This window comes from Alligator mississippiensis, chromosome 4, assembly GCF_030867095.1.
Source record: "Alligator mississippiensis isolate rAllMis1 chromosome 4, rAllMis1, whole genome shotgun sequence".
Taxonomy (NCBI): Eukaryota; Metazoa; Chordata; order Crocodylia; family Alligatoridae; genus Alligator; species Alligator mississippiensis.
In genome coordinates, this window is record NC_081827.1 from 217,494,773 (window position 1) to 217,509,634 (window position 14,862).

The 14,862-nt window shown below is 43.2% G+C and overlaps 1 protein-coding gene across 1 annotated transcript in view; it reads left to right on the forward strand.

Annotated features, from left to right (window-relative positions):
• Positions 1-397: 397 nt before the first annotated feature.
• COBLL1 (cordon-bleu WH2 repeat protein like 1) overlaps positions 398-14,862 on the forward strand; it is a 155,108-nt gene continuing 140,643 nt past the window's right edge. The window contains exon 1 of the mRNA XM_019480442.2: positions 398-548. Coding sequence (XP_019335987.2) covers positions 514-548 — 35 coding nt within the window. The 5' untranslated portion in view covers positions 398-513. The remainder of the gene's footprint in view (positions 549-14,862) is intronic.

Sequence of the window (14,862 nt, forward strand, 5' to 3'; positions counted from 1 at the left end):
GACGCGAAGCCAGCCCGAGAGCCCTCCCCGCTGTAGGTGCTCGCAGGCAGCCGGGGGAGGACATCTTCCGAGATCCCCCTCACCTGGGAGCGGGGAGTTGTCCCCTTCGTGCCCGACGGGGACAAAAAGGGCCGCCGTCTCAGCAGCGAGGGCCGAGAGGAGGCAGCAGGGACCCGACAGCCCAGCCGAAGGGGAGCGAGGTACGAAGCAGGCTTTGCTCAGGCCGGCTCCTCCCCACCTGCAGGGCGCTGTGCCCGGCCTCCTGGCGGCGGGAATGGGGAAGGGGAGCCGCTCGCAGCCGCCCGGGCGGTTCGCCGGGAAAGAGGAAAATTCCAGCCCCGGAGCCGCCCTGCCCCTGCTCGCCGCGGCGGGAGCCCGCGGACCCGGCTGCGCTGAGCGCGGGGCACCACGAGCCTCCCGCTGCGCCGGGGCCCGGCCGGCCGGCCGGCGGGCAGGTGCAGGGGGAGCCGCGCGGGGGCAGGCGGGGAGCCCGGCCAGAGCGCAGCTGACGGCATGGAGGGGGCAGCAGCCGCCTTGCCTCCCGCAGGGTAAGCGCAACCGGGCGGGGCGGGCTGGGCTGAGCTGGGCTGGGCTCGGCTCTCCTCCGCTTGCCGGGCTGCAACAAGTCGCTGGCGTCCTGCCTCCCGCCAAGGTGATCCGGGCGCGGGGGGTGGGGACGGGACGGGGCACCTCGCTCCGGGCACATGCAGCGCGCCCGGGGCGGCACCAAGGGCCACTGTTGCCCGGGGAGAGGCGGCGCCGCCCGAGCGGGCCGGGGGCTCGCGTCGCCCGGCGGGGAAGGGCCGGGCCGGGCCGGGGCGGGGCGGCGGGTTTGCGCCACAGCCGAGCTTCCCCAACGTTTTCTCGCTGCCTAATTTGCCAGCTGCCGCGTCCCGCTACCGGCGGACAGCCTGTGTTTTAACCCCCCGAGTGCCGGTTCTGCTGATACCGAGAACTAACTGCGCCATTGCTCAACTTCTGCCGCCTACCCCAGGGATGTCTTGCCCACCCCCAGGGGTGCGCGTACCACAGCTTGGGGACCCGGCTCCAGGGAAATGAAAGAGCTGCTTTGTCCCTTGCATGAGTTCGGACCTGTGAAACGTGGGCCCCTTCGCCTGCCAGCCGGGCTGTGTGGGTGCCTTGCACCTGGCATTGCCCCAGCAAGTGTGTGTGTGTGTGTGTGTGTGTGTGTGTGTGTGTGTGTGCGCGCTCATGCTCCTTACGCAACAAGGTCGCCCTCCAAGGTCCTGCGGAGCAGTGCCGTGTCACCTCCTGGAAACAGACTGCCTGGGAGGGCAGATTTGGCGCGTGAAAAGCTAGCACTCCTTCTCCGCTAGGTGTAGGCGCTCCCAGAAGCTGCCTGTCACCAGGTCTCTCAGAAGCAAGTCTGAGCCTGCTGCTTCATGTTCTGGTCTGTATCGAGTCTGGCAGCAGACACCAGCAAAAGCGCTAGCTAAGAATGGCTTAATTGAGTAGGAGAGACATTCCTGGGGAGTCTCGCTAGCCTAAACTTTGCAGCAATCTACTCATTTCTGAGAGCCAGGAAGTTGGACTAAGTAGAGGGTGGAGAAAATGACACTGTTCAGGTAGATGGGAACTGCGGAAGCTGAAAGGTAAAAAGCTGACCGCATCCGCGTGGGAAAGGCAAACAGGATTTTTTTTAAACTTGTTGTTTTTAACCACCTAAAAGCCTCTTGGTGGAGCAGATAAGGAGGTGTGCTTGTTGTTTTTAACCTGGTGGTGATCATATGGATTCTTGTGTTCTTATCTTGGTTCTGACAGTTGCTTTAAGGCATTAGTGACATAATAATCCACAGGTCATAGGCCAGAATTTTGGTGGTTGTTTTCTTTCTGTAAATCGCAGTATGCCATTTTCCTAATGCCTCTTCGTACATCAGACAATACGCATATTTCAGTTTTGAGAAGTTGAAAGTGAAGCTCATGGTCTGTTCAGCCCTGCAGGTATATTCTAGGCAACATAGGAATAAACTTTGCTGTTTCTTCCAAGCTTGTTACAACATAAATCTTTCATTAGCATTCTTAGCCTTCTCCTAAAAAAAAAAAAAAAATCTCTCACTTTACTGACTGACACTTTTTTGACTTGAAACAGATGCCTGTGAATACAGTGTTTTAAGCACAGCTTCTCTAACTCTCCATATAATAAAATGGCATACCTAGTGTCTTTTAAATATTGCTTATGGCAAAACCAGTTGTTATTACTAATAATAATAATGAAGTAAGAAGTAATTGCTTAATGTTGTTATTTTGTGATCCACCAATTTTGCTCTAATAAATAGAGTTGTTTGTTTAATTGATTTGAAATTGGTATCTTGCCTGCTTCAGAATTAGAAGGCCCAAATTACTGACTGCCCTTTCCATGTGACAGTCGTAAAGAAACTGCAATGCAAAGTACTAATCAAAATAGTCTTTCATAATTAGAGAGACTCATACAGTAAAACAGATATCATCAAAACTGTTGTCTCTTCAGTGGGGCTGTCAGAAGTGGTCTAACTTACTTGGCAACTTGCCTGAAACAAGAACTGCAGAATTAGTAAATCTGTGCTTATGTTCATAATTTATGTTCACAAATTTTGGTCAGTAACAATACTGGGGGGAAAAAAGTCTTAATATATGAATTGCCTAACTTTTTAAGAGTCTTGTGCAAAGAATATTTCCCCCATCCACTCTGCCTTCTTACAAATTTGATTATTTTTTTTTTCTTTCTTCCCTTTAACTTTTTTTACAAAAACCAACTCTCGCACCTTTTTTTAAATTGCAATAGATAAGGTAGATCTTGAATTGTTTGTTCTTCATTCTATATGTCCAGTATATCCAACCAGCATGAAAAGTTCCTTGCAAGTGGTGGAAGTAGAACAACAAATTCAAGATATTCAGCGCAATTTTCTGAGGAAGATTTTCCTTTTATACTTTATTGGCTCAAAGGACTGCCAATGCCTAAATTTTGCAGGTTTTTCATTTTATAATTTCACAGGTTCAAAACAACATGTATGCTTTTTGTCATGTGAATCTGTCTACTTTGCTGCTATCTATTTGCTCCAATACAATGGTTTTGTGCAGAGAAACAATTCCCAGTCCTTACCATTTGAATGAGGCTATAGGAAAGATTGTGTAATCTAGAAAGGAGTGTTTGAAATAATTATTTCCTTTGAATGAATTCCCAAATGAAAGGATAACAGTATTATGTCTTTCATTGCCAATTTACCCAGGTGGACTTTAGAAAATACTTTTAATACACACTGGCTGAAAAAAGGTTGTGTTGTTTTTCCTATATATTTGTTCTTTATATGACTAATTAAAGAAATTCCTGGATATAGTAACTGATAAATGCATTGGTTGGGATTAGTGATGCTCAACTTATGGGTCAGATTTATCCCCCTGCAAAGTGACTTGATCTGTACCATGGCACAAGGGATCAATGGCAAACAGTTCAGTCTGGTGTCTCCTTCCCTGCCCAGTGCAGTACTACTGATTCCCTCAGCTGCCCTACCTGTTCGTTTTTGTTTTTGTTTTTTTCTCTCCCCACCCCCATGGTGAAGTGTTGTTTATCTCAGGTAAGCTCTCTCTCTTCTCTTCTGCTGACATTGGCAGTCGACTTTCTTTCCACCCCCACCAAAATGGGGTTGTAGTGCAGCCAGGTTGCAAGCACATGACCTGCCACTCTAAAAGACTGAGCACCACTGTGCAAAAGAGATGCTAAATGTCAAGTTTAGTAGTAGGCAGACAAGGTTCTTTGATTTAGATGAGAACTTTTATTAGGTCAACTAAATAGTTGGAAAAATTGTTCTTTGCAAGCTTCCAGGTACAAACGCCCTTCTTCAGGCATAGGGAAAGTTTACTGGTGTAATGTGTGCTCTCCTAGGTAGAATAGAAGTCAATATGCAAAATGCAGGTCTGTGAAAATGCAAATACATAGCAGTGAGGATCAGAGGGAATCGGAATACACCAGCAGTTTAAACTCTCCTTATGCTTAGAACAGTGTTTTTGCCCCAAAGCTTGCAAAGAACAATTTTTCCAACTATTTAGGTGGGCTAATAAGAGATTACACTTGCTCAAAGAACCTTGTCTGCCTATATCCTTAGACCAACAACCCTAAAGTTTAGTAGTTCACTTTTAGAAACACTTAGTTGAACCATGGGTGGGTGTCTTTTGGGTTGTGGTGTTTGCTTTGAGAGCTAATTTTTACTTGGGGTGGAAAAATACACATGGCTTGGGCCTGATGTTATGGTTGGTAGTCCACTGTAGATCACTATAGTGATGCATTTACATGACTTTGTTCTGTGGAATTTTTACCATCTGTTGCACTGAGACAGGCTTTTGGAGAAGTTTCCCATGTTCTTTTTCTCAAAGGAAGAATGTTTGCATGCAGCCTAATGTTTACCCGAGGAAAAATTAATCGTCTCATAGAAACTACTGTAGTTGAACATGGGTTTTTATAGTGGGGGGGGAGGAAGCAGGAGTAAATTTTACTATTTTCTCTTCAACTGGGATTGCTTTCAAGACAGACAAAGTTATCATGGGGTTTTACAGGTTCAGAAAGAAATCCTTTCACCCTTGTGAGCTGCACCAGTATTCTTACCTTGAAGTAAACTAACTTAAGTGGGCAACTAAGATGTCATTAACTAATGGCTCTGTACCCTGACACAATTTATGGTGATGTAAGTGTGTATGCTGATGACTTTTGGAAGGCAGGAAGATGTAATCTGATTCTTTATTTCCCCCTTCCCCTGTTTTGACAGATCAGAATACATGTTGATTTACTAATACCACTAACTCGGTATATAACATCATTTTTTAACTTTTAAAAATAAATTGGTGTGAGGGACCAGATGTATAACTATCAAGTTTAGCACCCTGGACAAAACTTTCCTGGGGGAGGAGTGGGTGGAGAATGTGCCAAGTACTGAAGAGCAAGTAGGGTGGGGAGGAAGGTCTTACCTGTCCCAGGGTCTCAAACCCCCTGCTGCCCTTGCCTTGTCCTTGTACCTGGTTTCTGTGCCTGAGCAGTGCAGGGCTGCTTCTGTCATGCCCTGATGCCCAGTTACTACATTTGGGAGGCATGGGGCCACAGCAGCAAAGACACCAGGGGAGGGGGAGCAGTGTTTGTTTGTGGGTACAGGTCTTATGGTGTTGGGTTTTTGGTTTTGTGGGTTTTTTTGTTTCTTTGCCTTTTTTTTTTTAAATCCCCTTGCCTTCAGTTCTGTTAGGTGTTTTTTGTTTGTTTGTTTTTAGTAAGGATTTTTTTAAAGCAAAACTTCTACAGAACTGCAGAATTTTAATCCATACAGATGTAGACAATGAAGGAAAAGAGTAAGACTGTTGTGCTTATGATACTAATTTAGCTAGAATCATAAATTTGGCTGACATGCTGTTGTCAATATAACTACATTCAGACTTGGATGCCCATACCCAGAAATGGAACTGCCTCTCCTGAATAAAGGTAGTCACTCATTGAAGTCTTTGAATTGTTGACAAATACTGACCTGAGGTTTTCATGAAATTAAACTCTATTCTGGTGGTGTTCTAACAAGCAATTTAATCCTAGAACACAAGATAAATCATGCACCAATTAAGGAGTGTAGATAATAGACTTACAAACTAAAAGATCATTATGGAATGATGGCGTACATGCAGACATAAGGGACGTCTGCTCCGATACGCTGTAATTGAGCCTGCTGGACCATGCCAGCCTCGGCATCTTATGTATTCAGAGTGCCCATACTTCATAATGATGGGAGGGGCACTTTAACTAAAGCTTGTCAAATGAGCTTTAGTTAAAACACCTCTGCCACCATTTTGAAACGCTGGATGCTGAATACATTAAATTAGAGCAGCTCCAGAGAGTTGCTCTAATTAAAGCACCCCCCCCCCCCGAGTATGGGTAAAGATGCCCATAGGGCCTTTTGCATACTTGTAGCAATAAAGAGCCACTTAATATTAAATAGTTCTAATGTATAACTGTCATACAGGCTATTGAGTTATGTGGCAGCTATCCAAAAACTGCTACTTACTGGCACTTCGTACTGCAGCTACTTAAACTAAACTGATATAACGATTGTTTGACACTAGTGCAGTGTTTTCATCTTCCTACATTTGAGAGTTGGTTTAACTCTCAATAAAACTTTTCAAGTTGGGAATTGTAGCTGGTGGTGGTAGTTGTTGTTGTGGCTTTTTTGTAAAGCACTGTGGTGGTGATGATACAGCCCTTCACTATCAGAGGGTGTTGCTGTGGGAATGAGATCAAGGGAACTTTAGAGGTTGGGGAATGTGGCTACTAGGGTGAAAAAATGTGTGGGAGGGTAATAGATAAATAAAGGAAAGCAGACAGTGTTCCCTCCCCCCACCCCTCCAAAAAACCTTGTCCAAGAGGGATGGTATCTTGTCAGAAGGAAAAATAAGGGTCAAACACCAGTGTCAAAGACATCTGAAATACTTTTTCTTTCATAACTTCAGGCTTCCATTAAAACAATTACAAACTCTCTGCAATATTGAATCACTTCACTTTCGTATTAGTGTTTGATTGTTCTAGTAAAGTGATCACAGAGCATATTATCGTCCCAGTGATTTGTATGTAAAAGTGCACCCAAGACAACAGTTTGGCTGGCAGAAATATAAGAACCATTGTAACTCCTGAGTAACTTTTATTTATGTGCTGGGTGGAAACAATAAGACTTTGTCAGATACAGTTTAAGTGTCCAGAGGGGATCAGAGGCATTCTTCTATTAAGTTAAATGTTGAAGCTGGTCTACTTCTGGGTTGGATAGACCTTTTTTTAAAAAAAATTATTATATGCTAGTAAGGGCTAATTGTTCTTGTCTGTCTGCAACCGTATGTAAGCTGCCATTGCCGAATTGGAAATAGCATGTAGAAATCAAGGGGTTAGGAGGCACCAAGAAATAGAAAAAGATGGCAGAGCCTCCCTCACAAAAAAACAAAACAAAATAAACTTTAAGTAGAGAATCATGAGGAATGAGCAATAACATTTATACCTTTAAACTAAAAACATCTGATTTCAGTTTATGTTCCCTCCTGCCCTATTTTTACCCACTTCTCTAGCCACAGACCTGGCATTCTAATTTTATGTTCACTTGAACTCCTTGTTGCCTGAGTTCTTGGCTTGAATTCTTCTTTGCTGTACATATTTGAGGTTAGTACTGCAATGAAATCTAATGGGGGTCCTAGCAGTTGACCTCCAGGTGTTGGGGGATATAGAGGAACCCAGTTGTTGACTGGGTTCTTTAGACTTCTATGGCTGTGTCCACTGTTAGGACAATGAAGAGGAAAATCTCTGATTGTGTGGCAGGCAACAACAGAGCCTTCAAGAAAAATATTGCTTTGACCTGTCCCCTGGAGAGTCAAAAGCTATGACAGTTCCAGTTAAATCCCAACCAAAACTGTACAGTTTTGAAGTTTTAACCTTTTGTATGGAAAGTAGATTAGAAAATTATTGTAGCAAATAGATTTTTCTTTAGTAAAATATGTGGTGTTATTGGCACGTTTCTAATGCAGATGACTGCGTTTTTTTTTCTCTCAAACTATTTTTTCTTTGTATGGGAAGAGGAATGGCACAGTTAAAACCTTATTTAATTGAAATGCATTTGGTTGTTTTTCACTTGCTAGAACATTATCCATTCCAAAGCATGTAAGCAGGTGTTTATGTAAAAACATGGTATAGTTTATACTATATATTTCTTTCGTTGGAAACAATGGAAGAGCTCTTTCAGGTTTAAGGATAGATCCTAATGTGTCTAGAAAAATGTTGCCTTGTGGGGTGGGTGGATGGTGGTGTGTGTGTGTGTGTGTGTGTGTGTGCACGCACGCATATATAATGTTATCTGTTTGGCAATATAGGAGTTTGCTCTTTTCTTTCACTGGGTGAGCCCCACACTTTTAACTTTTTTAAGCAATAAATCTTCACTTTAAGTGTGCACTTGCTGTACCAAAGTTCTTAATCCTTTAAAAACTTACTAAGGATTTGCAAAGAAGATGGTTATATTTTTTTTTCATAAATGTATTAAATATTTAGGGAAATATGTGAAGAAGACTGGGTTTCCACCTCTGCTCTGGAAATACAATTACTTGGTTTGGAAAATGTGGCTTAGTCATCTTTTTAAAATCTTTGAGCAGCCCCCAGAGCAGTATAAACAATGCTAACTCTGTGCTAGAGCAGGGAAAGTCATGATCTTAAATTCTCTCAAATGCCATTGATTATACGGTTCCTATTCTTTCTCTGTCTTTCTCATAGAGTAATATATTTTTGCCCTGTGTTACAGCCAGATTTGTTCATGAGTCTATTAACTTTCAATTAAGATGTAATTATTTTTTACAGGACAATCTAATTTCCTTTTTTATATTTCTGAATTGCACTTCTTGAGTTGTTCTTTGTGGGGTTTTTTGTTTTTGTTTTTTATAAAAAAACAAACCCCAAACAACCTTTGGAATACTGAACATTTTATTATTAATTTACACTAATGGAACAGGATAAAAAGGCCTTATTTGGAATAACAATGTGATTTGGGGGGGCAGCAATGACCTACCTGTGCCCTGCCTTTTGTTCCTCACTCCTAAGTCCCTGCCCCCCCACTCCTGACCTGCAGCCTCTTGCCCCCCCAATGCTGCTGGTGCCCCTCCCTTCCAGCCCTCAGATCCCTAACCCCACCAGCACTGCTGCCCAAGCAGCTCCTGACCCATAGCTTCCTGCCCTGCCGATGCCCCATACTCCTGACCTGCGGCCCAAGCTGCTCTCGCGTGCATGCTTGTGCACGTTGTCTCTTTACCTGGAAGCAGATTGCCGGGGCCCATGCGGAGAGCATGTGACTCCTAAAAGTCAATCACCTTGCCCACTGCTCCCAGCCCCAAGCAGTCAGCCCAGGAAAGCAGAGGCAAAGCAAAAACCCAGACATTTGCTTGCATTTTAAAAACCCACCTGGACACAAGGACATGGAGCCAAAAAAGAGGACACATCTGGGAAAACCTAGACGTATGGTAACCCTACTCAACTTTCTTTCTTTTGTAACATGTGATACATTTTATCACTGAAGGTTATAAGGTGCGTGTGTGTTCTTAAAATTTAAAGAGGTGGCAGAGTGTACGCTGAGGGGAGATCCAAATGTCTGTCCGCTTCCGACACTTAAAACAACCAGTACTCTGTTACCATAGTCTGTGCCTCCCCTCCCTGCCCGCATCCAGGGCAGTGTCTAGTGTATGATACTATCACTGCAATCCTGACTAAAGCGTTACAGAAACTGATTCCCATCTAATGTTGGGTTCTAGGGAGAAAGATGACATGCATTGTTGAGGTGATGTATAGCAGTAGTGTCATTCCTAGATCTGGTTCCTCCAGATCAATGTTAAAAACACATTATTGCTCTCAAACCACTAATTTCTGAAGCTTCTGCTCTGATGGTTAGTAGAAACTTGAACCTTAGATATCCTATAGAATGAGACAGTGGAAAAACCATAGAAAGTTAAAATGGGATATAGGTTGTTAATAAGTGCCTGTATCCAATTTGGAATTTCAGTTTAGGTTTACCATTGGCAGAGTTTAAGCCAGGCTTTAATCGCTGACAATTATTACTACTGTGTTGTTCTGTGGCGATGTATAAAATAAGCCTTTGGCTCAGTTTTGATTACATTAATGTCCATCTTGACTTGCTGAGTAACTTATTCACAAACCCAAGGTTTAAATGGGCATAAAGAATAACATACTTTCTCACTTCTGCTAGCATTACTCCTAAGTCATAGGTCAGGATGGCAGCGCAACAGCAGAGTAGTGAAAGCAAACTTGAACTGCTGCTGCACATACAATATTAGTTTAGGTAAACAGAAAAGTTTTATCTTTGAGTAGTCACTTTTTTTTTAAAATCATTACATTAACTGGGTGTCTGAACTCCTTTATTTTAAATCAAAGAGAAGGAAATGCATTGACAGTTGGGTATTTGGTAATGACGGCACATTCTTTTTTTTTTTTTTTTTAAAACCATATTGGTGTACTTGGCTCTGTAAAAACTCATAAAATCCTAAGTCCTTGTCCTAATCATTTTATTAGCATAATAGGTTTAAGTGCAGGTAGAAAAGTGGCTCACACACATGATTCTATTGATAGATGGGGTAACATTTCTAGCCTGGATCGAACACAACTGAAGAGCCAAACTATGTTAACAAAGAGGTAAGACAAATAAACAAGGTAACTGCTGGGGAAAAACATAACAGGTTCTGTCCTTAGTAGTGTGTGTGTGTGTGTTAGCAGCTGTGTGCACCAACCAAGTAATCTGTCTGTTGATTCACACAGTGAGGAAGATGTGAAAAAAGAAGGTTATTATCCATGGCATAGCAGGTAGGTGTTAGAGGTGACACTTCTGAATCTATATAAGAGGATTTCAGAAATTCCAAGGATTAATTTCAGTGCATGCTGTAACAGTGATTCTCTGCTATAGCAGTTTGACTGCTCTGTTAATTTGACTTTCTTCTTTCTTGACCCTTATTCATCAAATGTAGTTCTGTCTTGAAGACAGGCCTTGGATTCCCACTTTCTGTCCACTACTTGAACATTCTTCACCTTCTTCCCTGTCTCTTCTTTTCTTTTCCATATTCTCTCCTAATAACTTTGATAGTTTTTCACTTCTCTCCTCTCCTGTGGTTTATTTTATTGTAACTCTCTCCACCCACACTGTTATATGAGCTCACTGATTCCATCCTTCATGTTGTCTCTCTTAACAGTATTTGAGTAAAAACTGCTTTTAATGTGTCTGCTGCCTTTGGTGGGATTCCTGTTATTAGGCTGACTTCTGGGGGGGAAAAAAAAAAAAAAAGTTCAGTCTCCCTGCTGTCTTTCCTGGAAGACCCTTATATATAATATGAGAGAGACAGTTTAAAAAATTCTTCTTAAGTCTGCTACAATATACCTGCGTGCTTCAGGACACCTCATTCCTCCCATTCTCAAATTTTATTTCCTCCATTGTCCAGTTCTGATTTGTAAGGCAGGTCTTCCACCTGCAGTTCACACCCTTTGACATTAGTTCATTCTGCATCCCTTTTTCTTTGAGGCCTGTTAACATGTTTTGTCCCCATGGTTCACCCATATTAACACTTATTTCATTTTCTTTGTGTGCTCCTCTGCTTTAATGGTGTGGAGTGGAGGGCATCTTTGGCTCTTCTACCCCTGGAAAGAGGCAGTCAGTGCCTGTCAATGAAGTTGCTAGTTAACAGATAGCAAGACATTGGCGTTCATTTGTCAAGCAGTTCCTTTTATTGACTTGGTTACCTAATGTCTGCTGTCACAGGGCACTTAGGTGCCAAGCTCCTAAAGAGGGGAAACTGCCGGGGAAAGAGCCCTAGCTGGAAATAAGGAGCCCAGCTGTGGGTTGCCAGGGCAACCAGGATATCAGCTGACTGAAAGGGGCAGGGCCTGGCTCCTATATAAATCACAGGCAGGAGGCCAGAGGCAGTTCCCTGCCAGCAGCCAGAGAGGCAGGACCTCCCTAAGCCAGGATGCGGGAAGAAGCCTGACCGCAGGTACAGCTTATGGCAGCTCTAAGATGCTTGAGCAATGTTGTTATAGCCAGGTGGCTTATGTTTAAGTTATAGCCAGGAGGCTCGAGTTTGTGTTGCTGTTTGTTACACCGGTGGTTTGGGTGAGGCTGTTAGGGGTTGGAGGAGGCCTCATGGGGAACCCACAGCAGCGTCGGGACCCCAGCGCCAGTAAGGGCACTGCGTACGGGGTGCATAGACCCCAGCCCCAGAGAGGGGCAGTTGAGAAGCCCCAGAGCAGGCGCAGCGAGCGCCAGAGAAGGGGACAGCTGACTGGCGAGCCCTGAGAGGGGGCGGTGTTATAGGAGAGCCCCGAGAGGGGGCGGCTTGACTGAGAAGGCCCAGTGTAGGCATGGAGAGCCCCAGGAGAGGGGCAGTATTACTGAGAAGACCCAGTGTGGGCACGGAGAGCCCCAGAAGGGGGCAGCAGTACTGAGAAGGCCCTAGAGAAGGGGGCGACACTTAAGAAGGCCCTAGAGAGAGGTTGGCACTGCAGAGGAGCCCTGAGAGAGGGCAGTGCTACAGAGAGGGCCCCAAGAGAGGGCGAGTGTAGACCTGACAGACCAACGTCTATTCCACCTGCGAGGCTTGGGGCATGGTATAAGGGGTGGTTGGAGCCCACGCATAGCCCTTAAGGCTAGGGTGTCCTGAAGCACCCATCATAGAGTAAGACCCGCGAAGAGTTCGGGAGTTCACAGGGCCAGAAGTAACCGTGTCCAAGGAGACGTGAGGCAGCCTCCCTAATACGCTGGAACATCAAAGACGTGGTGGGCGAGAATCTGAGGGTGCCCTTTGGCCAACTTGGCACGGGGAGGGGGTTTTGAGGAGATCACGGCCCTCCTATAGGACCCCGCCCATGACATCTGCCTATACATGAAATGTCATAAAATTGGACCTGAGGTAGGATGAAGTCGGGGGAAATATATCTGCAGTTTTAAAACAGTATTTTTCTTTTTTGGCCAAGCCAGTCGGAGCTTCACTTGTGTCCTTTGCTGTAGTAGTTCTTTAAATATCTTGCTTGTACTCTAAATGGAATATTGCTTCTCCCCAGAACTTGGTTTATTGAATTGAATGTCTTCATGACCGGTTATTGAAGAAGGTTACTGTACTTAGATTAAAAATGGGCCAGGGAGAAGGTGGCTAATATATTTTTATTTCTTCCAACACCTTAATGTTTCTCTTGTTCCTAAATGAGGGAGATTCTTATTTCTGATGTATGTAAATATCAGAAATAATGAATATCTTTTTTGATAGTCATTGGACAAATAATTGCAAATGAATTAATTATTCTACTGTAATGCAAGTGGCGGTGCACCTTTGCAGCTTGTTGAAAGCAGGCCATTAAAAGTGTAGGTGGCATAGTCTGACATTCATTAACTTTATACACAAAAACCAAATCCATATTTAAAAGACCTGGAAAACTTCCTATTATTCATGTTCTGCTATTTATAAATAAAGTTTACTTCTTTAGAGGCTACTCCTTTAAAGATAATTATCACTAATGATGAGAGAACCTTGGAAAGTTATTCTTACTGCTTGTCTAAAATAATCGTGTGAGATTCTTTAACGTTTTTTGGAAAGCTTCTAGTCTATTTCTAAGCAGCCTCCTGTGACTATTTCCCAGTTGCCATTCCTTACTTCCCAAGCATTTTTTCACATGATTTTTCCAGCTCTCATCCTGAAATATTCTCCCTGTTCTTGTCCATAATCTTAAATGAAGAAAAAGAGGATGCAGGGGGTGTATGTAGTGACTGACTTAACTGAAGGCTTCAAAAATATTTAGTGATTATTAAAATGAATATACCCAAACAAGCACCACCGTATCTTATCTGCCTTGTAAGGTTGTCCTATTTATTTATTTATTTATTTATTTATTTATTTATTTATTTTTAGGTACTACTCACACTTTTTCTTTTTCCTTCCTGCTTCTACTTACCAAGCAAACAGTTCCGAGCCCTCCAGCTTCTAAGTGCTAGAGAACCAACCATTCAGTTTAAATATTGGATTTTTTTTTTTTCTTTATGGAAAAAAAAATGTGCAAACTAATTTGTTGAGACTGACCAAGAAAAAATATATAAATTTTTTTTTTTTTTTTTAATGGCACAATTGTACTTTATTGGAAATAAAGATGATGATGGAAATGCTGAAGTTTCTTCATGCGCTATAGTAAAACCTAATATTTTATATATTACTCTTTTGGACAACCTGTGGACAGGGGCTGAAATAGTTAGCTGAATGCTAAGGTGAAAGAACAGTTGTGCTGTCACATCTGTAAAGCTTCTTTCCTCCCAAAGTGTTGCTCTACTCACTTTACTCATAAGATTACTTGTTTATTGCAAGACTAAGTGAATGAGGTTGTGTTTTTTTCCTTAGGGCTTGTTTATATGTACCACCTGCAAAGGATCATTACTGAGGCCTGGATTTTATTTATAGTTTGAAGTTGCTGGAAGTCGCACTACATATTTTATTTTTAATAATCTAAGGATGAATACAGTAAAATATTTCTTTCATCTGGGAAATGCTACAATAATAGTTATCTGTTTTGCTTGGGACACCGTATATTCCTTTTGTTATTCTATAAAGCAGTTATGTTTAGTCCCAAACATCTGTTCATGTTAATTGGTCTCAATCGTGGGCGACTGGTGCCTCCAGAGTCTGGCGGGGCACCAGCGGTTGATCGGGGTGGGAGGGTCCCCAGTAGCTGATCGCATCACTGTTGGCAAAACTGGAAGTGCTGGCAGGGGCCAATATCAGGGAGGGAGGGTACCGGCTGGCATTTCACTTGGTGCCCTCACTCCCCAGCTGGCGAGGGTCAATCTCGGGGTGGGGGAGGGCACATACTCCCCTTACAAATCACCCATGTTCTAGATAGCATGATGTTACTATACATCTTACAAATTTTCATGTTGACAAAAATTTACTTTCTGCATAACCTGCTTTTGGAGTGAAGGGATGTATTGATAAACTAATTTAAAAAATTGTTTAAATGTGACTCTTGGGGTTCAAACAGATGTTTGGGTAGGTTAAATGGTATTTAAAATGACCATCTGATCTAACTTAGTTTGCCTAGGTGCATACTTCAACACTTAGATCCTTAGCTAGATCAGTCTAAGTTTGAACTGTACAGAAGTTCAGGACAGTTAGATTGGTCTAAAATAGTGAACCTGATCTGTGTTCACTGTACCTTGAAAGCAATCTAATTTAAATCGGGTCCAGCAACACTGATATAACTGAACTTCTGTGCAGTTCCCAGCATAGCCCTGGGGCTGGGAAAGAACAGCCACTGGCCCCAGCCTGGGGCTGTGCTTTCCCTAC